At 40.2% G+C, this 26,713-nt stretch overlaps 1 protein-coding gene across 2 annotated transcripts in view; it reads right to left on the bottom strand.

Moving 5' to 3' along the window:
- The window catches only part of LOC124264353 (CAP-Gly domain-containing linker protein 1-like), a 133,174-nt gene that overhangs the window by 36,392 nt on the left and 70,069 nt on the right, over positions 1–26,713 (bottom strand). The window contains exons 2-9 of one of the 2 annotated variants that reach the window (XM_046699117.1): positions 24,689–24,766; positions 22,698–22,755; positions 20,855–20,938; positions 19,217–19,284; positions 16,906–16,994; positions 4,821–4,986; positions 2,490–2,705; positions 1,692–1,895 (exon numbers count right to left, since the gene is read on the bottom strand). In XM_046699117.1, the coding sequence (XP_046555073.1) occupies positions 1,692–1,895; positions 2,490–2,705; positions 4,821–4,986; positions 16,906–16,994; positions 19,217–19,284; positions 20,855–20,938; positions 22,698–22,755; positions 24,689–24,751 (948 nt within the window). In that variant the 5' untranslated portion in view covers positions 24,752–24,766. The remainder of the gene's footprint in view (positions 1–1,691; positions 1,896–2,489; positions 2,706–4,820; positions 4,987–16,905; positions 16,995–19,216; positions 19,285–20,854; positions 20,939–22,697; positions 22,756–24,688; positions 24,767–26,713) is intronic. The other variant, XM_046699111.1, reaches the window with a different exon arrangement.

Consider the following 26,713-nt stretch of genomic DNA (forward strand, 5'->3'; position numbering starts at 1 on the left):
CTCTACTCTGTACAGTATCCTCACCTCCTGCTTGGCCTTCAGTGCCCTGTCTCTACCACCTCTACTCTGTACAGTAGCCTCACCTCCTGCTTGGCCTTCAGTGCCTCTGTTGTCTCTACCTCACCCTCTACTCTGTACAGTAGCCTCACCCTCCTGCTCTGGCCTTCAGTGCCCTGTCTCTACTTCTCACCTCTACTCTTGTACAGTAGCCCCACCTCCTGCCTGGCCTTCAGTGCCCTGTCTCTCTACCCACCTCTACTCTGTACAGTATCCTCACCTCCTGCTTGGCCTTCAGTGCCCTGTCTCTACCACCTCTACTCTGTACAGTAGCCTCACACCTCCTGCTTGGCCTCTTCCAGTGCCCTGTCTCTACCACCTCTACTCTGTACAGTATCCTCACCTCCTGCCTTGGCCTTCAGTGCCCTGTCTCTACCACCTCTACTCTGTACAGTATCCTCACCTCCTGCTTGGCCTTCAGTGCCCTGTCTCTACCACCTCTACTCTGTACAGTAGCCTCACCTCCTGCTTGGCCTTCAGTGGCCTGTCTCTACCACCTCTACTCTGTACATTAGCCTCACCTCCTGCTTGGCCTTCAGTGCCCTGTCTCTACCACACCTCTACTCTGTACAGTAGCTCCTCACCTCCTGCCTGGCCTCTTCAGTGGCCTTGTCTCTACCACCTCTACCTCTGTACAGTATCCTCTACCTCCTGCTTGGCCTTCAGTGCCCTGCCTCTACCACCTCTCACTCTGTACAGTAGCCTCACCTCCTGCTTTGGCCTTCAGTGGCCTGTCTCTACCACCTCCCCACTGTGCACAGTAGCCTCACCTCCTGCTTGGCTCCTCTTCAGTGGCCTGTCTCTACCACCTCTACTCTGTACAGTAGCCTCACCTCCCTGCTTCTTGGCCTTCAGTGCCCCTCACAGCTCTACCACCTCTACTCTGTACAGTATCCTCACCTCCTGCTTGGCCTCTCAGTGCCCTGTCTCTACCACCTCTACTCTGTACAGTAGCCTCACCTCCTGCTTGGCCTTTCAGTGCTCTTGTCTCTACCACCTCTACTCTGTACAGTATCCCTCACCTCCTGCTTGGCCTTCAGTGCCCTTGTCTCTACCACCACTCACTCTGTACAGTAGCCTCACCCTCCTGCTTGGCCTCTCAGTGCCCTGTCTCTACCACCCCCTACTCTGTACATTAGCCTCACCTCCTGCTTGGCCTCCAGTGGCTCTGTCTCTACCACCTCTACTCTGTACAGTATCCTCACACCTCCTGCTTGGCCTTCAGTGGCCTGTCTCTACCACCTCTACTCTGTACAGTATCCTCACCTCCTGCTTGGCCTTCCCCAGTGCCTTGTCCTCTCACTCCACCTCTACTCCTGTACAGTAGCCTCACCTCCTCCTGCTTGGCCTTCAGTGCCCTGTCTCTACCACCTCCCTACTCTGTACAGTAGCCTCACACCCCTGCTTCTTGGCCTTCAGTGCCTTGTCTCTACCACCACCTCTACTCTGTACCTCACCTCCTGCTTGGCCTTCAGTGCCCTGTCTCTACCACCTCTACTCTGTACATTAGCCTCACCTCCTGCTTGGCCTTCAGTGCCCTGTCTCTACCACCTCTACTCTGTACAGTATCCTCACCTCCTGCTTGGCCTTCAGTGCCCTGTCTCTACCACCTCTACTCTGTACAGTAGCCTCACCTCCTGCTTGGCCTTCAGTGCCCTATCCAGCTCTTCCTTGGCCACCTGAATCTGTTCATCCATGCCCTGTTTGTCTGATGAGCTTTGCTGACGCTCTGCCTGTACCTTAGACAGTTCAACTCTGCACTGAATTAACTCGGTGTTGATAGCATCTTTTTCACTCTCAAGACGTTTTAGATTTTTTTCAGCCTTCTCCTTCTCAAACTGAAACAGATGACAAATGTAGGCATATTTTGCAGTATACCAATGTTTTAAAACTCCCAAAATTCCAAGCAAGACAGCCAGACTGTTAACTTAAAAAAACTTACCAGTCCGGATACAAACTTGCCTGTCCGGTTTTCAACAATGAAAAAAATAAATCAGGTTTTGTCTGATATTATGAAATATTGACTATTAGGGGTAAAAACATTTACCAGACTACCGGACAGGCTACTTTTGAAATTTGACCATAAGAGATGAAAATAGACCGTTCTGGACGGTTGGGCAGGCGGGAATTTTAAACGCTGAGTATACACTCTCCAGCCTAACTGTCCTTTCACTTAATTTCTGTTTTTGACTGAAAGTATGAGAGCTTGTAGGATGTTGCTCTTTAGAACCTTAAGTTCTTTACTGCAAAATCCAAAATACTTTCACTGTATCATTTGCAATCCTAACCTACTTTAAGATTTACCGATGGTAACCTATTTACTTTCTGTGCATTTACCGTTACCTCTTTTCATTATTTCCATGGTAAGAGCACCTACTTTCATGGCTTCAACTGCTACCTACTTTTCTTGTTTCAATGGTAATGTCACTTACTTTCATGGCCTCTCTCTCCAAGGTGATCTGATCAAGGACCTGTTTGTGGGCCTGTGTCTGTAGTTCTTGTTTCTCCAGTTCTTTTGCATTGGCACTTAATTGATTCTTAAGGTCAGTAATTTCCAAGTCCTTTGTCCCTTCTAATTCTACTGTATCTTTTTCAAAATCTTCAGTTAATTTTCCTAACTTAGCCTTAGTCCTATCTAGTTCAGTTTGCTGAAACAAGGAAATATTAGTAATTAAGATCTGACATGGTAAAAATGATCATTTTCTGCGATGGAAAATAGTTTTCTTGCAGACTTAATGAATTACCACTTCATTACCAAGAACCCAAGCAACACAGATCTTTGTATAACATCCAATTAATCACCTCTACAGAAAGTGGAATCACACTGAATGTTGTTTAATTTGTATTTCTGGTTCTCCAACTATGAATTCAAGCTCTTCACTATAACCACATCAAAGAAACCACTATACTTTGTGCCATCACCACCATTCCATGCCTTGTGTCATCCCCACCATTCCCACACCTACCAACTACCTGCCACAGCTGGAAATGTCTTGTCCCACTCTGGCACATCCAACTACAACATGCCATCTCTAGCACCCCCATCCCCGACCACATCCAACTCCACCAACACCATATTAAGCCCTATGGACCTTGGCCCTATCTCACCCCATCCCAACTCCATCTTGATGGACTCTTGCCACAAAGAGAGCCACCCTGATCACGTGTAGTCGGATCCTCTAGCCCCACATCTAGCCCCACTCCTCACACATCTAGCCCCACTTCTCTGACATCTAGCCCCACTTCTCTGACATCTAGCCCCGCTCCTCTGACATTTAGCCCCGCTCCTCACACATCTAGCCCCTAGCCCCACTCCTCACAAATCTAGCCCCACTCCTCACACATCTAGTTCCACTCCTCACACATCTAGCCCCACTTTTCTGACATCTAGCCCCACTCCTCTGACATTTAGCCCCACTCCTCACACATCTAGCCCCTCTCCTCACACATCTTGCCCCTCTCCTCACACATCTAGCCCCACTACTCTGACATCTAGCCCCACTCCTCACAAATCTAGCCCCACTCCTCACACATCTAGTTCCACTCCTCACACATCTAGCCCCACTTTTCTGACATCTAGCCCCACTCCTGACATTTAGCCCCACTCCTCACACATCTAGCCCCTCTCCTCACACATCTAGCCCCACTCCTCACAAATCTAGCCCCTCTCCTCTGACATCTAGCCCCACTCCTCACACATCTAGTTCCACTCCTCACACATCTAGCCCCACTTTTCTGACATCTAGCCCCACTCCTCTGACATTTAGCCCCACTCCTCACACATCTAGCCCCTCTCCTCACACATCTAGCCCCACTACTCTGACATCTAGCCCCACTCCTCACACATAAAACTTTGGCCCCACCTGAGCACATCTTCTCATCCCCACCCTCGCCAACACTTGCAAGATCTAGCCTGAACTCTTACATGCTTAGCCCCAGCCTGATCTCACATTGCCTCATTCAGCCAAATCTAGATCTAACCCTCTTGCTCCTAGCCCCAGTCTAACCACACACTGCCCCAGCCTGTCAGATCAAGACAGAGCCCTCACACATCATGCCCCAGTCTGACTATATTTAGCCCCAGTCTTACAACACACTTCCTGGGGCCCCACTTGCCAGATCTAGCCAGAACCCTCACACACCATGCCCCAGTCTGACCATGTTTATCCCCAGTCTTACAACACACTGCCTGGGGCCCCACTTGCCAGATCTAGATAGAACCCTCACACATCATGCCCCAGTCTGACCATGTTTAGCCCTAGTCCTACCACACACTGCCCCACTTGCCAGATCTAGCCAGAACCCTCACACACCTTGCCCCAGTCTGAGCATGTTTAGCCCCAGTCTTACAACACACTGCCCCACTTGCCAGATCTAGCCAGAACCCTCACACACCATGCCCCCCGTCTGACCATGTTTAGCCCCAGTCTTACAACACACTGCCCCACTTGCCAGATCTAGCCAGAACCCTCACACACCATGCCCCCCGTCTGACCATGTTTAGCCCCAGTCTTACAACACACTGCCCCACTTGCCAGATCTAGCCAGAACCCTCACACACCATGCCCCCGTCTGACCATGTTTAGCCCCAGTCTTACAACACACTGCCCCACTTGCCAGATCTAGCCAGAACCCTCACACACCATGCCCCCCGTCTGACCATGTTTAGCCCCAGTCTTACAACACACTGCCCCACTTGCCAGATCTAGCCAGAACCCTCACACACCATGCCCCAGTCTGACCATGTTTAGCCCCAGTCTTACCACATCCTCCAATGTTCCCTGTAGCACCTTCACTTCTTCTCTACTTTTATTTACAATACCCTCCTTCTCCTTCTCTTGGTCTGCCTTTAATTGTTCTATAGTTTCATTAAGGATTGCAAGCTTTTGTGTAGAACTGGACAAGTCGTTTTGTAGATCCTCGATTTTTCTGAAAATCAGAAGCATGTAATTTCTGTTAAAGACCTAAAACTACATCATGAATATAATGCAATTGCAAGTCTGAAATCAGAATACACCTCAAAGATTAATACATATTTAACAAAACATTTAAAATCTTGTCAACATCATTCCACCTTACTACAGAAAACAATGCAAGTGACAATTAAAACAATAATTCATGGAGGAGAAACCAATATAATCAAAATACTTCTTTCTTCCTTAACAAAAAGTTAACATACATTCCTAATATTGACAAACTGCTTGACTAGACACCACTATAATATAAACAAGATTAAAAACAAATTCTTATTCAAAATAATTGAACACTTTTCCACACATTATACATTTAACAGCTAACTAAAAGAACCTGTAAACTAAAAGAACAAGCAGGTGCTTGTAACTGTGTGACTTCTATCCAAGACTGTCTATCTCTGCCTCATCCTCAATGCATTTCAAATGTCACATCCACAGAGGCATTATGCACTGTCTACTTCTACGACGTGCAAGGCACATGTCTCAACGACAGATGCACATAGTCTGTCAATCCAACACTACAAGAAGATACAGTTCTAGGACCTACACTCAAAGTCAATACATAATACCAAACTGCATTCTTCGATCATATTCCAAAACAATTACATTTCAAAGAAAACTGTCTCTGCAATCTGATGATGTCATTATTTAAATATCCTCATGACATGTTGACATACACAAGATGATCATTTACATGAGATGAAACAATCACAAATATCAATAAAACAATCCGAAACAATGACGTAATACCACTCATGGCCATCCATTCCATGTCAGTTTACCAAAAATATGGGCTGTCATGAGGAAAAAAACAAGTTCCTTAACATATTAAAATTCAAACTGTGTACGGAAACTGAAACCTGGGAGCAAGGTAAGGGCAATACAACTAGAAATCTAAGGCAAATCATCAAAAATACAGACACAGGGGAAAAAAACAACAGTGTCCTACTTACGGAGATTCCCTACAGACGATAAAAGGACAGCTCTGACGGAATCGCCTCGAATCGAGGACCGACCATCATGAGCTACTGCTAATATGTAGATGTGTTCGTTCAGCTCAAGACAAAATCAATATTCCCTCCCATAGCGAGCCATTATGGTTGCACTCGTCTCTCAATTATTATAAAGTATGAAGATCTTAGAGATTTCATTTCAAAAGTTCTAATTTAAACCCAAGCCCTGCAATCTTTCCTGATTCCAACTGTGGTTTTATATCATTTCCAGCTAGATTCAAGCTGTCATACAGAAATGGCTTCCCACACTGAAGTTTTGTGGAGAATAGACCCAAGTCAAATGCATAATGAGCAAGGGATGTCAGATCTGTTTCTTTACTGACTAATGAGCGTATACATTGGAAAAGTTCCTCTAAACATTTATTTACCAGAATTACACACAATCTTAGCAATTATTCTTAATAACTGCACATGGAAACTTGTGTAGAGGCATATGGCTTTCAATATGAATCACTGGTCCAATGCCAAAGTCAATTATTGGCACAATAGATCAGAAACAACTTCATATGGAGGACCAGTATCATCCTTCATAATGTCGCCTAATTCCAAATATTGTACGCGGCATCCATTACAACGCCACATCACACAAAGACAGTGGCACAACTGTCTGTCTTCAATTACTGACAACCATTAGACTAATGTTTTTGTGTTAACCATATCAGCAAGAAGGTTGAAGTAGGCCATTCAGCAGTCCAAACAATCAAAATTAAATTATCAAATCAAATTATAGTTTGTCAGCTGACTCAAAACATGCTATCTTCATTCAAATCTAACAATGTCCTAATGTCACAACTGGCATTAATTACAACACCACCTAGACTAGGAATAGATGCTAAAGTCCAAAACACAGGACAGGTTTGGAGTAGAATTTCTTTCAATGATGGATTAAGAATATATAAAGAAAATTGATCATGACATCTTAACAATCAACAATCCTGACAAATGTTTGTTATCAAAAGTTTAGCTGCAATATTAACCCTCGCCTTGCCTCTGCTGCGAGGTCTCAGATACAAGGAAAACTGTCTTCAAGATGCCTCAGATAATTCCTGATGTACTGGAGTTGTAAGGCCCTGAGGTACACAGATTTATTGATTATTGTGGCAGTGGCAGTGACTTGATAAAAAGGGCAAATTGCCTGTAATGCCACATGTTCATATTTCACCTGCACATGATCTGGGAAAATATTACAAAAATAACAGATAATTAGAAAATAAAGACAAAAATATAGTACAAAGTTCCTTCTCTAAACACATTTAGTTAGTTTTTCCTTATATTCAATAGTCTCAAAAATAGAATAGCATAAACATGTTCTACATAAATTAATTTGGTTTATGTCCCAGGGAAAACACTGACCTTTCTGAAGAAACATCTTCTTGAATGACCTACAACATACTTCTAAACCAGTCTTTCTGAACATTCAGACTATTTATTACAAGTGAAAACATAATCAGTTACTAAAACAAAATTTAACACAACAAATCTGATAAAAATATGATTTCTGACATTCTATACATAAAATGGTATTTTACATAATTTACACCAAACATTTTACTATAGATGATTAGATACCACGCACTGTCATGTACAGAACGAACAAAACCATCTTCAAATATCAATCATTTAATCATTTGAACCATCAAATATAACAAATACACCTTATGATTTTTCTTAACTGGCTTGATTGTCACCAACCTTATCCTAAACACTACGGATGGTAAATCTGGGAATTTCTTCCCACCCCCAGGCAACGCTGCCCAACATTAGCTCAGTAACCCTAAAACATGTCTGGAGGAGCAAGTGAAGCTCAATAATGGGATTTGTCTTGTTATTGATCATCTCTGGCTTGGTCATAGGTCACAGACTGAGCAATGAAAACTGGATTCCCTGATCCAACACTAGGAACAGCATGACGTCTGAGTCAATCACAACGATCATACACTAAACTCCTGGTTCCACATCCCTGGCACAGTGACGTTCCTGCTTCATATACTCGTTGAAAGAAGTAAGGGATCAGTTACAGTGGTTAGCTGGCTTTCCATGCAACTAATTACATTGATATAGAGAATTTCATATTATCACTGAGTAAAACAGACCTCTGCAACCTTGCTTGGTTCCCTTCTTATGTTCCCTCTAACTTACAGGCTGAATTTGAAATTTATCAGTATTAAGGCATGTTTCTTGAAAACTTGATTCATAAAAATAAGATAAACATACAGGCTTAGCTGCATTTCCATTCTACCACGGCAAAATAACAGAGTTTTGTGTGTCACCAAATACAATGATAATACACTGATAATAGGCTTTAAACATTTATATTGAGTTGTATATGCCAAAACTGACATTTTGGGGGTTTTCCAAGTACAAAGGGTTAATATTGTACCCTCTTTTCAAAAGTTTCCTCTCAGGCAAAAAGTATTCCCAGTAAAAGATTGAAGGAAAGAGATCTTTTAAAAATCGAAACATATCTTAAGTAACGTATTTGTTCAAACTAATATCATACACAAATCATACCAGACTCAATTGTTTTTGCAGCCAAGCAGCAGATTCTATTTTTCAACCCTAATCCTTCAGACCTGACTGGGCACTGACCTCATAACACTGGGCACTGTGACATCCAGACCGATTGGGATATGTCATCAGATTATCAATAATGGTCATGCGGTATCATGACAAGCAAACTTGATTGTACAGATCAGATCACACTGGGCTTTGTGTCAACCTTGCAAGTACATTTGATTACTTCCGATCACTACTGACATTTTCATTTGACATCAAACAGTAATTCAGGGCTCTTCCAATACCAGACTTATCTACTTTCCCTTGGGCTAGTAAACATGAAAATTCTACTAGTCCATTCTAATTTTTAACTTGCCCTGCCAAATAAGTGACAGGAAGACAACCTTAATTTCAACACAACTTCACAAACAGAAGCAGCACCTAATGCTAGAGGACAGCTTATCTATTTTATATGCCAAGCACTTTATTTTCATGGATTGGACAATTGCATCATAGAACTTGAACATCCTTAAATAATTCAATGCCGTATATGTCTTTCATTTGGTTTGCTTGTTTTGAAACTACACAGATAGGCAGCTACATGATGGTGACCTGTCCATAATGAAGTCTGGACCAGACAACGCAAGGGTATTATCACACACTGCCAACCACACCACTAAGCCAGACCACCTGACACATTTGGTCCAACAACCAGGGTAAGCTGATGGGCCTCTGTTCAACCCATCATCCCCACTTACATCACAGCATGGCAGCTAAATGTGGGAGAGTGACCCAGGAAATGCAGGTTGTGGACATTTACCATCACACTAACAAATGTGGGTCATTCTGGGTTTCATCACATCATCAGTTCCTTGTACAACTGTGCATAGTGAACTGAAACCCCTTAGTCCTCTAGGTCTATGGTACTTTCATTAACCATTTGATCAAATGCCCTGAAATCTCATGTTGAGAGGATGACGACATGGCCAGGGAATCAGCTCGACACTGGACTCTAGGCTGCCATAAGTACTGGTTCATCAGTGCCCCTTTGATTCTTACATTCTCTTAATGTTGGGTGGAGTAGTGGTCACAGGATGGCTTGTGCAAACTAAATCAAATCTGACTGCACACAAACATTGGCACTGACTGGTCAATACAGTAATCAAGGCCTACCCGAGTGTTTGCTATCAGCTTATAACTGACCACTGGCCTCCTCGGCCACAGATTATAGGAGCAAACGGGCAAACTCAAGCCTGACGGAACTGAAACTGACCGCAAGCAGACAATGGTCAATGTCAGAACTCAGCATGACAAGCCCATATTGGTCTCCATAGATCAAGATCTACAGGCACTTGAGCACTACAGTGAATCCATTTATATTGCCCAGTGACACCCGTTAACACAATGCCCAATGCCTCAGAGGCCCCATGATCAGCCAGATAGTCTGGTCACTTAGTGCTATACATCCTTCTAATCAGGAAACTGTCCTGACCAACAAGATTTCCATGTTAATGTAACCTGATCCGTTGAGATGGAAACCCTCCAAGGGAACCATATAGAGCTCACATTTGTTGCTGACCAAATGTTGATGGTCTGAAACTACTGATAGTCATCATGTGATGTATATTTGCCCTTTCAAATAACATTGATGTATAATTTGTATATAATTAGAAAGACATCATCATGATGTTTTGTTTGTGTGTTGTATTATTAATAATCCAGCCATATGGCCGCGGTCTGTAAATATGTGAGACAGGACCAGACAAATCAGTGATCAACAGCTTGAGCATTGATCAATTGAGATTCAATGACACGTCAACCAAGTCTGCGAGTCTGACCACCCGATCCCGATCAAAAGCATGGGTTGCTGAAGACCAATTCCGACCCTGGATCTTCACAGGTCACACCATCATGAAGTGATCATCAAATGATAGTATGTTCATATGGATAACAGCTGCTTCTTTTGTAGTTACTGACTAACTGTAGTTTTCCACAGCCGGCTTGTGCAGACCACACACAATCCTCTGGATGAGTTTGCTTCTATGCCAAGAACACTATCACAAAGGTCATGAGTGGCTGATCGGTGAGGCACAGCCCCTTGCAAACATTTGTAGATCCCTCCATATCTGGTGTGTTAATACATCACTGAATGTAGGGTATTCTCATCACTACTGACAGTGGATGACTCACTGCTTGTCTGAAAACTGCCACAAACACATTTATTTTGCCTTCCATAAAATAAAATCAATAAACTGCAACTAATAACCTGAATATTTTCTGTTTCAATTAGTAGTAAATTTTTTCTCTGACATTTTTTGATTAGGCAAATCTAAAATTTGCAGGCAAATTAAAACTTTAGATGACTGTTTAAACACTATGTTTACACCATGGTAATCATCTGCTGATGAATTCCCTCATTACCGATGTGCCTAAACACCACTTGGATGTTCTGTCAGGTTCTACATTTGTTTCAGCAATTTCCTAAATAGTCACCATGGCAATGAGAAATGGACCTTTACAACAAAATTCAAAAATCCCTTTCTGATCTCCAGATGTCATCCTGCTATTAGTGAACATTTCGTATACCAATTAACCCTGTTAATACTCCTAATTTTATCATTTTTACAGATTCAAAGTATTAATTGTGCCAAAATTTAGGTAAAGATATCAGAAAATTCAGCTGAAAATTTAGATGTGACTTTTGCCAGATTTTAGTTAAGATGGCTTTTCCCTGCACTCAGTTGTGAGATCAAACATTGTAAGAATCCCAGGATGAACATTTTGACATTATGTCAGAATACTCAGGTAATAGCTCCAGAACCCTTTCTGGCTCAGTTCCATTAGTTCTTTGACCCCCTATCCATGCAGCTGATTGGGTTATGGCTTAAAATCCTGTGTTCTATTTTAGTATAATCAATTTCACTACCAGGAAGGGTGAAGAGAGATAATCAATAGCATTCTGCACAAACCCATTCTAGGTCCATCTTACAATTCCTGCCACCACAACAGTATTACTTGAAAAAGTTCAACAAACTAAGATTCAACAAAATGTTTATGTGTCTTCCACGATGGTAACCCTTATACTAACTGTACTTTCCATCATTTTAGGCTTCACCCTGCACTACTGATAAAATACCAGTCATATGAACCTTCAACAATCAATCAGCATTTAAATTTAACGTCGGTCCTTAAGCCCGAAGCCAACTGAAACCACTTGGACCCACAGCTTTTGTTTTCTGCAGGTCCTTATTGCCAACAGCTTTTGCATCCCCAATAACTAAGAATATTATTTCCATACTAAAATATAGGGACTACACAATCTGATCAGGACCCACAACTTTTTATGGTTCTGGATCCTTAGGGCCTGCAGCCTTTCAGGTTTAAGGGCAAACACTGCAACCAATCCCTACAGGAACGATTATCATACCAAGATAAGCCCAGATTAATCCAATAAGTCAAATATTGAGAAGACAGAACAAGTATTGATTATAATTAGAGGATGGTTGACATAAGAAATCACAATCAACAGATCAACCAAAAAGATGCTATTCGACAAAGCATATTACAGCGGCCTTGACCATTGGGCCATCTGTTCATCTGTTGTAGGTTCAGGAAAACCTAAAAAGTGACGTTTCTGAAGACAAAATGAATACAATATCATCTATATGTAAGTAAATACTGTAAACAAATGCCATATAGTAGCTGCTATGCATGCTTCTAGTATTTTCAAATCATCACACTATGTAAATATGTGTGAATATGTATGCTTATCAACAGGCTTTATTATGTTTGATGTTAAGTTGATAATGTGGCAGCCAACATGATGGAAACTCCCACCAAGGGATGTGATTACAAGACTATGTGGGAAATTCAATTAGTAGGAATATGGTCAATGAATTATTATAACTGAATCATGAATCATGCCGAGAAACAGGCAGTGATATGATAACAGATGAATCTTACAAATGAATTCACTGTACAGTTTTGGAGGTGTATGTTAAGCATTACTTATGCTTTGAGTCTTGTCATGTTCCATAGTTTGTTTTAGCACTGAGTGTTTTCTTGCAGTGAGTGGATGTTCCTGTTTCCCTCAGCTCCACAGTTTGTTTTAGCACTGAGTGTTTTCTTGCAGTGAGTGGATGTTCCTGTTTCCCTCAGCTGCAGCTGCACAGCTGTACAAAGCAGCCTTGGAATCAAACCAACTGAGAGTTTTCTTGCAGTGAGTGGATGCTGTGTCCCTCAGCTCCACTCTGCTACAATGACTGACTGAGTGACTGGATGTTTAGTTTTCAGCTCCACAGTTTGTTTAGCAATATTCCAGCAATATGGATGTTCCAAGCGGGGACACCAGAAATGGGCTTAACAGTGTTTGCCCATGTGAGTGGAATCGTTTCCCTCGGCTGCAGCAGCACTGGCTGTAGCAAAGCAGCTTTAACCACCTAGGCTAAGAGCAATGTTCCACTCTGCTACAATGAGACGGAGAGGGAGCAAAGACACAGCCTCATCAACCACTCCCTGAGTCAGATTCTGTTGCAAACAATATGTGCTTAGACCGTGTTGCAAGCAATAGGTACTTAGTCAGATCCTGTTGCAAGCAATAGGTACTTAGTCAGATCTCATTGCAAGCAATAGGTACTTAGATCTTGTTGCAAGCAATAGGTACTTAGATCCTGTTGCAAGCAATAGGTACTTAGACCCTGTTGCAAGCAATAGGTACTTAGATCCTGTTGCAAGCAATAGGTACTTAGATCCTGTTGCAAGCAATAGGTACTTAGATCCCATTGCAAGCAATGAGTATTAAGTCAGATCTTGCTGCAAGTAATTGCTACTTAGTCAAACCCTGTTACAAGCAATAGGTAATTGGTCCTACTCGGACCTAGGTTACGCAAAGCAAAGGATAAGGCCAGTTCAGCACAAGTACCCTGGGTCCCCTTTACGAAGCAACCTTTACTAAGGTTAACCTTAACTCCCATTCTTTAACATTGCACTAAGGTTACCTTAGTGACTTATGATCACCTTAGTGCTTTGTGAATGGAGACCCAGATCTCTTTGCACCATATGACCATGATCACAGTAACCTTCCATGACATTTTTCAGAACTACTGCTGGGACTGGGTACAACCTCTCTGCTTTGTGGTCAAGTTATGGGGGAAAGCTATGGTTAACCACCCATCCCATTACTCCCAGGACAACTGAGTCATTCATCAGGTGGGATAACATGCCATCAAGGTTCGCAGGGTCAGCATAACCCAATCAAGTATCCACTAAGATCCTGCAGTACAGCACTAGTCCATGACTTCCTGAGTTATGATTCTGATGCCAAGGGAGGCGATTCATGAATATATATATATATATATCACTGGTAGACCAATAGGATTATCAACTATTTATTGATGCAACCACAAATGGTGGCCTCTGACTTTAGCAGTATTTACACAGTTATTCTGAATTGTTATTCTTCTAAAACAGCACTTTCGGACGAAGCAAACCAAAAGTGAAAATTCAGAAGAAAAAAACCCTGCTTTCATCTAACTTCTCCGTGAATGCAAGCTTTGGAATAAATCACTGACAGCCCAAACCATTGTCTCCATCAGCTTGTTTAATTTTCTCCATTAGAATCCAAACTTCTCCAAATGACATCCTTCAGTGTAACTGAAAACTAGGAATTGTCTTGAGCATACTTATGTAATTCAAAAATCCAGACACTGTCCTTTGTTTTTTTATTTGCCAACTTATCACACTGCAGCTCTGCTGAACTCAAAACAAAAATATCACATAGAACACACTAAAAATATATAAAAAGCACAAAAATGATATCCACAACCAACATGTAAATAAGCATGGCTTGGCGTAATAAATATATTTAGATGTGTTGCACACACAAAGCCCAACAGATCCTCCCCTCAGAAATACATAAAGAGCAACAAGGTATGTGTACAGTAAGCATACTTCAGAAATGTGGCAATAATTAGAGCTTTGACATGACATTTGCCATATATATTTGCACTGTCATAGAGAATACGGACAAAGCAGCATTGGCCAAGGTATAAGACATCTAGAATGGGCTTCACACATTGCACCCATTTCATAAATTTCAAAGCAGTCCTAGCATGTTGGGTGAAACCCCCGGTCTCTTTTCCTAAAAAGTATACTGAAAGAACCTACAGAACAACATATTTTCATTCAGTGAGCATGTGTTAATGCCTCTCAATTCTTCCAGGAATACCATATCTGGGAACACTTGAGGATGGGCTGACACATTGTACCCATCTAGGGACTTGAACTTCACTGAGGCCCAGTGACCACTCGATCAAAGTCACTTCACTTGGAAGCAGCATCACTAAATCTATTCTCATCCTGAACCAGAGTTAAACTGTAACAGCCTCAAGGAACATGTGATCAGGTGAATATAAGTAAGTGAGTGCATCTAAGACCAGGTGTGGAACAACTGTGGAAATTCACATGCATGTGATCATGTTCATCAAACACCTGGCTGCTACCTTGCAGGTGAATGTGTAACCACAGAGTGGTGTGTCAACTGCTACAGGTGTAACACCCTTTGAGAGAAGCAAGATGTCCAAGTCACAGACAATCTTAAGGTGAACAATCAGTTTCATGTTACAGTTTCAAGCTTTGGTAGGAGTATTTTATCCACTTTGTTTCTTTAACTCACATTTAATGGTGTAAAGTCAACATGTTATTTATGATGGTCCTTGTTTCACGAATTACAACTGGTGGATCTACACTAAAAATGGAGACCAGTCCATGGTGGCAAGTCATCCAAGAGCTTGACATGAGTCAATGGTCAATGGACCACAGACCAATATTCCAGCTTCCCTGGGTATGTGATAGAGGTCTGTAAATAATCATGTCTGGACCAGACAATCTAGTGACTGATATTGTGAGCACCAATCAGCTATAGTACTTATAAATTCTTAAAAACCGAGCATGGATAAAAGAGTAATCCACACATAGAACTTATCACTGTGTATGTCAGATATGGCATTTTTCTTCATATATTTGGAAATATCAATGTAAATTCATTTTTAACAGTATGAAGTGTAAACGTTTACACAAAGTTCTTTTCTTACTGTTCATATTTCACTGAATTTATTTATATTCCTTTTTGATCATACGGTTAGTGGACAGCTTGAGTCTCCAATGAATTATCTGGTTAAATTCAAAACCAGAATTGAATGTTGATGAAGCTGCAATGAACAACATCCATCATCAACAGACAGGTTTTATTATTTGGTATTGAAACCAGATGAAAGTTTAATCCATGCTTGAACCTCCCATGTTTAAAATATAATTGGTAACAGTGAACAAAACCCCTACTTGAGGATGAGGATTGTGCATAATGTTCAAGAGGGGAAAGTATTCTGAAAAATAAAGGAAATCGTGAATAATGAAAAGTGAAAAGGCACAAGCAAAAACTGATGAAGCACATCAGACAAAGCCAAACCCATCAAATATTAAAAAGGATTAAATCAGTCAAAATCAAAACTCAAAACAAAGAATGAGCAATACATGCAATAGAATAAATACCATGCTGAAAACAAGAACATGCTCTGATAAACCAATACCTTTAAATTCTGACAATGGAAGGTAGATGGTTCTTGTGGACATACTTCAAAACAACATCAGATCCATGTTATGGATTTGGGATCAAGAACAAGGCAACCATTAAGTTAACTTGCCTATAAAATTCAAGAACTTTCCATACTTCAGCTCAGAATATATACTGAGAGAAACAAATAAAGGATCACAGAAAAATTCAAGTGTTCCTTATTATTTTCCAATTTTCATCACCACAGCACTATTCAAAGCTGGTGATGAAAACTGGAAAATATTAAGGAACACTTGAATTTTTCTGTGATCCTTTATTTGTTTCTCTCAGTATATATTATCCTTCAAGGAGGTGAGTGAGTATGGTTTTACGCCGCTTTTAGCAATATTCCAGCAATATCATGGCAGGAGACTCCAGAAATGGGCTTCACACAATGTACCCATGTGGGGAATCAAACCCGGGTTTTCGGCGTGACGAGCCAACGCTTTAACCACCAGGCTACCCCACTCCCCTTGTACCCGCGGAAGAGAAACTAAAGGAGGAGTTACTCTTAATGGACCTGATTTTTTACATGACGAAAATTTGTACTTCCACCCATTCTTGTCCACAAGCTTCCATTTGCCTTGACCCATCATCCTTTAAAACAAGGAAATAAACATGGTAATGAAATCAACAAGTGAGTGACGTTGCTAACATGTGCATGCAACAACAAGAACAACAACCACCAGGTAAAGCGGGCAAGCAGCTGGCATGCAGTGGTATTACCAAGCTGAGCTGTGGGTTTAGGACAACTAACCTAGTCTTCTCCGCTACTTGATCATTCATCAGTGAGAGTTGCTTAGAGTTATCACCCGAGTTTTTCATCAGGTCGGCCAACTGCGCTTCCTTCGGGGTGGAAAAGGAAATGAAAATAAAAACACACTTGCCGAGCCGATGTGCCAACACTGAACAGAGGAGAATGAACCACAAGTGTTAAGGTGATCAATGATGAATGTGCGATGACACGGATTTCAACATGTCACAGAAAATTTGCAAAATGAAAACCATTCCTTTACAAATGTTTCTGTCAGATATGTTTACAAAATCACAAAAATATTCATCAAACTATATTTTTTTCCGAAAAATTTGAAACAAACTGTAATTGCAATTATCCTTATTTGAATTTTTCAGAAATGTCCACTGTCAGTTTTATCAAAGATGGTCTGAAATTCTACAAATTAATTTCAATGATGAAATATGAAATATTTATGTGGGGCACACAGTCTCACAGTATTAATAATGATAACAGAAAACAAACAACACATTTAAAGCTCAACAGCAAATCAAATTACATGACAATATTCAATATCAAACACAAGATGGTGTAGACAGCCAACACTGAAATAGAAACACAGTAAAGGAGGAGGCACACTAGAAGCCATGGCAACCAAGCTTAGCACTTTCGTGCCAGGATATAATTCCTGATCAAAATAATACATAACAGTTGGGCACCTGGATGATCTTGCTTTTTATTAAAATGAACATAATCATAGACTTCCAGATTTCAAATCAACAACTTCAGAAATATAACAAATGTGTTTTTGTGTTACCATAGAAACCACAGTTATATTATATCTCCCTGTCTGTAGCATGATTGAAAACTTACTGTCCTTTGGAAGTGTGTCTCAAAGGCAAATACAACATTATCCAAAGGTCAAGGCTTTAACACACTTTCAACTGTTTGTTTGCAATAATGTATGGGAGACGGATTTCATCACATTTCACTAAAAATATCACCTACAATTGCTTGCTTAAATCATGTAATTTTTTAATGGTGAACTCTACAAACAATAAAAAAATCCATGATGTTAAGGAACACAATTACTTCCAAGTCTGAGAGTTTTTTCATGAATCCATGTAAAAGTTTCAACTGATGTCTAAATCTATTTATTATTTCATGGACCCTTCTGTATCCCGGAGTATTGCACCATAAACATTGTCTTTATGATACATCCAGATACTCATTAGGACAGGGTGCAGTGATGTTAGGTCTGCCTGAGAGGAATATAGGTACAGATCTAAAACTAGCAGGGTTAATCTGACAACTCCTTCCTCTACTCAATCAAGGCTATAAAGGTCTACTTTGTCGTGATAGCACCTTGACAACTGCTTCCGAAAACTTATTTACAAATGAATTTGAGTAGTTCGAGAATAAATAAAATAAACCTAAGGCAGTTGTTGATAGTTCAGTTGTCAAACAGGTTACACATTGGTTAATTCCTGCCTCCTTAGCAGGATAATACAAACCATCTACCTACAACTTTACATCATCCCAGTCATTTTAAACTTGAAACAAAATCAGATCCAACACGTTATTAACATACTGTGTTAATTCTTGTGCACAGATTTATCTTTAACCCATTTTCAGGAACTTGGTGTTTAAGTTTCCCTCCACAATCTTCCACCTGTCAGACTTTCATGTCAACTATACAGAATATCCGAGAAGTTGTCATACTAACCTGGCAACTATTTATATGTGCTACATCATCTATCTAGGACTGAGAATATACAGAGAGGAAATCAGCTTCTATGGATCTAAGATATTCAATTAATTCAGCTGATCATTTCCAGGCAAAATCTTGGAAAGTTCAAGAAACTTTATCGCAAGAAATGAATATTTCAATATTTTTGGGAAACAAGTGAATTATGTTGAATCAAGCCATGTTCTGTGATGCTGCTCTCCTGCGACTTCAATATTTGGATACACAGGAAAATAATGGCAGGGTCGAGGAATTTCTGATATTATAGATCAGAAGATATCTTCTACCTTGAAGGAGTAGAAGTATATCCAATAGGCTCATGCCATTACAATTATAATATCTAACATACGTAATCTAGACATGTAATCACTCAAGATGAGCCTTTCAGAAAATGATTGCCTTGTAAACGGACACTCCCTAATCAAATGTAACATTAGAATGGGACTTGCCAAGATTTTGCTTCTTCAGTATGGATGACAACTACTGGATGTGAATGTTTTAGTCTGCGACTACAAGCAGCTGTCAACTTTGAACACAGATACACAGACAGGGATACAATGAGAGATACACGCTACACAAGCTACATACAATTCTGTTACGATCATCAGTGAGCTCGTCCATCTTGTCCTTGCTTGTTGCTAGCTGTCGCTGAAGGTCTGAAAGAAACATTTATTTTCAAGCCAAGTGAAAACTCTGTCATAACAAGGAATTGTAGCCATATGTTTGTAAGTATTGTTTCTTTCACAATATTGAATTGTCAGGTTTCCACAACACTACAGCATTTGCTGAAAACACCTTATGTTAAAGGTTTTCTCTGGCTGAGTCAAGTGTTTTAACGATGCATTATTTATGGAATATTCTTTTTATTCAATTTTCCCACTTTACTGTCACTGGTAACAAGTATAATTATAAATCTGGCTCTGAAAGAAGCAACATTTCATCTATGACAAAGCAATATTTTGGGCGATTGTTGTCAATGTTAATTCACATATACAACATACACCAAGCCGACTGGCTGTTGTGGCATACATAGTGCCACACATGTCCCATTCATTCTCCCGGAACACACATTCAAAGTGATTCTCAAAATACCGATTGAGCAGAGTTGCCTCCCTACTCTGTATAATTATATCCAAGACCAAATTTCACTTTAGATTCAAATATTCACATGCAATTCTTAATTCTTCATTTTAACAGTATAACAATATTTCACAGAACTGTCAATATTTGCTAACTTGAACCTTAAATTAAAAAGTACTGAATGTCAAAAATGACATCTTTTTATTCAACAAGAAACAAGACAAACAATATTTTCCAAGACAGGGCCAATAGCCTTTAATTCATCATCTCTGTCATCATGAATAAAATCAACCTGTATCCCACAGTGAACATTTCCTGTAAGTGTGAGTGTAATTCATCATCTCTGTCATCATGAATAAAATCAACCTGTATCCCACAGTGAACATTTCCTGTAAGTGTGAGTGTAATTCATCATCTCTGTCATCATGAATAAAATCAACCTGTATCCCACAGTGAACATTTCCTGTAAGTGTGAGTGTAATTCAACTCATGCACACTCTCACTTGCAGGCAGACAAGTTGGGCTAAACATATTATGCCAAGTCAGCAGTATTTATCATGTATTACAAACTGCACTGTGGCACATATCATGCACAAAGGTCAGTTGAGGGAGCTGCAATCAACCCCTTCTGCAGATGCAATCAACCCCTTCCAGATGCAATCAACCCCTTCTCCAGATGCAATCAACCCCTTCTCCAGAGGCAATCAACCCCTTCTGCAGATACACTAAATCAGCCAACTGAGTGTCCAGAAAACAGCCACTTGTTAGTGAGTGTGAGTGTGAATGGCTACATCACTGTGCCCCGTAAATAATCACATCTGGGTCAGACGACCAGGTGGCTAATAGCTAGAGCAGACCACACTGTCCAAATACTTTGCCCCACATCACATTACGTAACAACCCATTCTGAGCTTTCAGAAGATATGAGAGTTATTTCATGTCACGGTCAGCAATATTCCAGCTACATCACAGTGACCTATACTTTACGGAGACAAGACCAGACAAACCAGTGACTAATATGATTAATTAATACACATTAATACAAGTTACAGACCACCTGATTACCTGTACTCGACTCGTTAGTAAGAAGATAATGGGGAGCAAAGTTGCCCTTGAATCCCCACATGAGGAGAGTAAGAAACCCACCTGATCCCCGCGACTTCAGGGAGCGGACCTCCTCCGAGAGCTTAGACTGGGATTTTTCACTCACTTCAAGTTTGTTAGTCAGGTCTGAAAGGGTGCCACACAAAACACATCAGAGAAATCTGGCTGAAGAAACTGTGAACTTACACCAACACCTTCTCAATAATGAAACTGGATCAAAACTGGTTAGAACAGTCTTAATAATGGCTATATTATGTTGTGTCACTGAATGCAAGTTCACAGTTACCTCAAGCAGTGAAAGGGATCACACTCATTAATTCAAACCAAAGCACACCCTCCCCTGCAAGAGCTGACTACACAGTCAACCATGGTCATGACAAACTCAAGGAACAGTTCAAACTGCTTTGTTACATATGTATCAAAATACAAACTTGTTGGTCATCAAGTCATACCCTGTATGATATGAAACACACAGAATACCATATTTTACTTTAAGCCAAATGTTTACGACCAAAATCAAAGGCATTACAAAGTTCTTTAAAAGTATTTTGCAGGTACATAACTTTACAGTCATCAGTCTCTTGTGTGTATATACAAATTTAAAACTAAATGGTAAGATATACAAAACGATAACAGTACTAATAATCCAAACTTTTCAATTTCATTTTTCAAAAATATTGTATAGAATGTGATGAAATGTCTATGTCAATCAGTTGATGTCTTGACGACTCACAGACTGTGAATTCATGACAAAAAGACTCCAGTAGTTTGAAGGAGTTACTGTTGCATCCCTATTCCTGCATGTCCTTGTTTGTTATAACCACGCTGTACTGCATCATACCCTTGTACATACATGAGTCTTATAGAAGTACAGGGACAACCCAAGTGTCACAGTACAGTCCGGTGTCTCACATGTGCAATAGTCACAGTAGACACACAAGAGTAAAACAATCCTTAGCTTGTGCTAAAACTCTCTCAATCTGTTCCATCGGGCCATCATAAATGTTTCAGGGTATAAAATTTCCAAATGTCAGTCAGTTTTGTTCTCACTGAAAAAAACTGCAGCAAATATATCACTGCTCCAATAACGTGACACACGTGACACTTGTGACACTTGAAACTTTAGTTTCTGACAAAGATGTTCGTGTTCCAAATCAGGGGGGGTGTCTAGAAAACAAAATGTTCACAAAAACAATTTTTTTACATCAAAATATTGCCTCAACAAATAATTTCTTGTTTTTCACCTGCTAGTGATGACAAGATTTACATATGTCAACATCTTACTTTATTCACCTGGCCATGCATCATCAGGTATTACTACACCTGCAAGTAATCATCAATGTGTGGGAATGAATGTTGTTTGATGTTGTTGTAAGAAAGGCTAAATAAATCTACAAAATCTACCAGTCTTTTGGCAGAAGACAACTGAATTCACAAATCATTGAATATATGATAAATAAACCAGGATATTGACATCATCACATCTCATGATTAAACTCAACATGAAAATGAATAAATCTAACAAGTGAAGCAGATCATCACTCAAAAATATTTGGTAATTTCTATCACTGCAACATCTCTTACTACTGAAGAGCAAAAACATTCTCTACCATACCCTCATGCACTTGACATACCATAGAGGCATCGATGTAACCAAGCATACAACACATTCTTTGATCCTCACACTTCTGCTGACAGCAAATGCTGACCATAGTTTCTAAAATGTCAATTATTGTAAAAAGTTACTCTACTAATTTTGTCTGGCTGCATCTTCCGAGTTGCCCAGGTGTTAGAGAGAAAAGGGTATAACCTTGACTGTTGCAATAGAGGATCAGCTGGGCAACATTAAACACTAGAGGTGAGTGTTGGCACAGGGACAACCTACCTGTGATGTTATCCTGCATTTTTTGCTTTTTGTTGTTTGCATCTGTCAGTTCATCGTGCTGTGGACAACAACATCACACCAATGTCACGCCAACATCATATAGTGCCAAACAATGTTTACACATCAAATGTGAGGCCAACAAGTCTCAAAGTGGCAAATGTCACCATTCATACAGATCAGTAATACATGAATTACGTTGCAAACAACCACTCAGACATAACACGTGTGGCAAGTAACACCACTCAGACATCACACATGTGGCAAAAAACACCACTCACACATGTGGCAAAAAACACCACTCACACATCACACGTGGCAAGTAACACCACTCACACATGTGGCAAGTAACACCACTCACACCTCACACATGTGGCAAGTAACACCACTCACATCACACGTGGCAAGTAACACCACTCACACATCATACATGTGGCAAGTAACTCCACTCACACATCACAAATGTGGCAAGTAACACCACTCACACATCACACATGTGGCAAGTAACACCACTCACACATCAAAAGTGTCACCATCAGAACACATATAGTACTATCATGTGTGAAATACACCACAAACCACATCACTCACACATCACACATGTGGCAAGTAACACCACTCACACATCACACATGTGGCAAGTAACACCACTCACACATCACACATGTGACAAGTAACATCACTCACACATCAAAAGTGTCACCATCAGAACACATATAGTACTATCATGTGTGAAATACACCACAAACCACATCACTCATTCTGCAAAATCACACATTAAATATTAAGAGAACATGACTCATTCATAAAACATAAGGCAACTATCACTCAAACATCAGACTTGTGGCAAACAATATCATTCATACAGCACAATCATAAACTGGTGTAATAAATTAATATCTGAATTATGATACATATTTGACCATCCAAATACGCAGAATATTGACAATAGCTAAGTATTTCTTTCAAAAATACCTTGCTATATGTTAATAACAAATCTATAGCAACAACAATATTCTTTTTTTATTAAAAAAGAAATGACTACTAACACAGTCTAAGTAAACTTAGGCTCAGTATTATTCGTTACACTGCTTTACTGAGTCTAACAAAATCCTGTGGAAGGTCGCGTCAAGTAACCTTTGAGCGACCAATGACCGCCCAATCAAACGCGAGACGACAGAATGGATTTAACCAATCAGACAACGGCTACTATTTAGTGTTCGGCAGGACTTACAAAATGGATTTACTCTTCCCCGGTCGCCAACACTGATCTCACAACAAATGAAAACCTGCATAAAACACAGATATATGACCTGCAGAATATACGCTTTTGGATTTCTGTTGACATGGTTATCATTAGCTAATATTTCCGCAAGTTGACATCCTTGAATACTGACAAAACGCTATTTTCAGCGACTGTTTACTCACGGTTGTGGCGTGCTCCATGTGCATCACTCGGAAGCGATCGTACGGAAACTAGCATTCGGAATCGTTCGGGTACAAAACTTTTCGAGGTAAAACTTCAAAAGGTATGTGCGAATGTCAACTTTCGCGAGTTGGTAAGCTGTGTTCTGATTGGTCAATTGAAAAGGTTACCTGACGCGACCTTCCACAAAGTTTTGTTCGACTCAGTATAGCAGTGTAACGAATAATACTGAGCCTAAGTTTACTTAGACTGAATAATAACAGAAAGATTAAAGCTAAAATTCTTTTCTTTTGAATGAAATCTAACTTGTCATATGAAGTACCCCCAACCCCTGAAAGCTCAATTTATTACTTAATTTATGCTGAAGTACTTTTTTCAAATAAACATGAGACAATTTCAATGTAAAAATGTATCTATGATTTAGAGCAATCTTTTTCTAACTTTCAGATATGTAGAATGGGTTCATAGGAAACATGTCTTACATCCACATTGAAAGCCTACAGGCTGCTATTATAACGGCCTATAGCCCCGAGTACATGAGCATGCTCTGTCAATGGCTACTGAATACCTGCACACTGCTGAGTGTACGCTGTAATACAATACTACTGTATGATGGGCGGATGAGTAGCATGGCTCAGTGACAAGTCTTAAACAAGAAGAAGGAGAAGAATCACAAAACGCTGCACGCTTAAACAAATCACAAATTAGTGAACATGTCAAAACAACATTGACCGAGAAGAAAGTGTCAGCCCTATAGATAGTCTGTACAAAAAAACACCTGTACAGTCTACTTGTTGAAAATGTCTTTTCCTGTATCTTTCTGTTCTGATTATTTTGTACATGTGGTATGTTATTAAATATGCTTTCTTGATCAAATGATGTTTCATTTGACTTTGGATTCAGATAAATGTGTATTTTGCAGACAGAAGATGTGATCCACTAGTGTTAATGCATCTTGATATGGTTCAGTGTTAACGATGTCCTCACCTTGTAACCTGAGGCTGACAGTTTCCATGGTCACAAATACAACATGATAACAGGTGAGAATCCCACAGGGCACAGGATAACAGTCTACATCTAACCAATCCATTTAATCTGAATCTTACTTATCATCGGATGCATCCATCTCCAAGTTGATATTTCACTCAAATGATTTTTTAAAGCTAAATAATTCTCAGGGAATGTAGAATGCAATGTGATCACACTTACTAGTATGATCCAGCATACAGAATAATAGTAAGTGAGTGAGTTTAGTTTTACACCGCTTTTAGCAATATGCCAGCAATATAACAGTGGGGGACACCAGAAATGGGCTTCACACATTGTACCCATGTGGGAAATCGAACCCGGGTCTTCAGTGCAGATTAGTAGTGATGATGCACATCTAGCAGACTTTGTGATAAGGACAATTATCATTATGTTTGATGCATAAATAATTATAAGCATTAGCGCCCTCTCTGAATGTCCTGTGCCCTCGTTGGATGGTTCACTGCAAGTGTTATAAGCCTGTCACACACTGCATAAGTAACACTCTGAACGTCATGAAACATCTGTTACCTAATACAATAGCTGATAGCAGGTTCTGAAGCAGACAGTTTAACAAAATATGGGTGAGATCCATAATCTGTATTTATCACATCATTATCATAATAACATGAACCTGATATAGGTTTTCTTAAAATGTTTGTCACATTTAAAACCTAAAGTAACATTTACTGAATGACTGAATCTAGAGTGAAAGCTGTAGTAAATTTCTTCAAAACATCACTTTCAACTTCACAGAAAATGACCATTGTCCTTGTAACATATGTTATATTTAGGATTACAATTTATCACTGAAGTACAGATTCTAATACTTTTTGGGATCTAACCCACTCAGCCACCGCAACTTGTGTATTCATAGCTTTTGACCATGGTAGACATGCCAATTTACATTAGTCAGAAGGGTACATAATCTAGACTACCAGTTGTCCGACTTTCGGGAGCTGCGTCGGTTGAGTGGGTTAAATGGCTGACTTTGTGTGCAGGCGATTAGGTGCCTGACTCTGAGAGTGTGGGTTCAAATCCCGGAAGGGACTCAACCCCACAAGTACGAGAATCTGTACTTTATTGAGAAAGTGTAATCCCACTTATAACATATGTTACATTTGACCAAGGCATTGTGTATATACTGTCCTTGATCCCAGGTATCAAAGGGAGATAACCCTTTCATAAACGTCACACTGCAACCATCCAACTGCTGCAGAGACTGGGAACTCCAAATCATCTTAATCCTTTCTCAATGATATATTTCTGTAATATCCCAGTAGCCTGGCTAAACCAGTGGGCGACTGCATGAGCATCAACAGATGTTGATGGGGAAACATTCACTACAGCTATTCACTCTAGACACAGTAACTCTCACATGTGCCAATGTCCGTATACTTGTACTTTGTGGAGTTCGGTGCTACAATAATGAGAACTCCTTTCCTTATGTCTTGGTTTACAGATTTTATTTGTGTCACAGATTCTGGTCAGAACATAACAAAAGGTTTTTCAAATTATTGGCAATTAAGTTTGTCATGTTCAATTCATTTTAACCTATTGTCTAGTA

The sequence above is a fragment of the Haliotis rubra genome, unplaced genomic scaffold (assembly GCF_003918875.1).
Source record: "Haliotis rubra isolate DU_JTF1 unplaced genomic scaffold, ASM391887v1 Scf1205, whole genome shotgun sequence".
Taxonomy (NCBI): Eukaryota; Metazoa; Mollusca; class Gastropoda; order Lepetellida; family Haliotidae; genus Haliotis; species Haliotis rubra.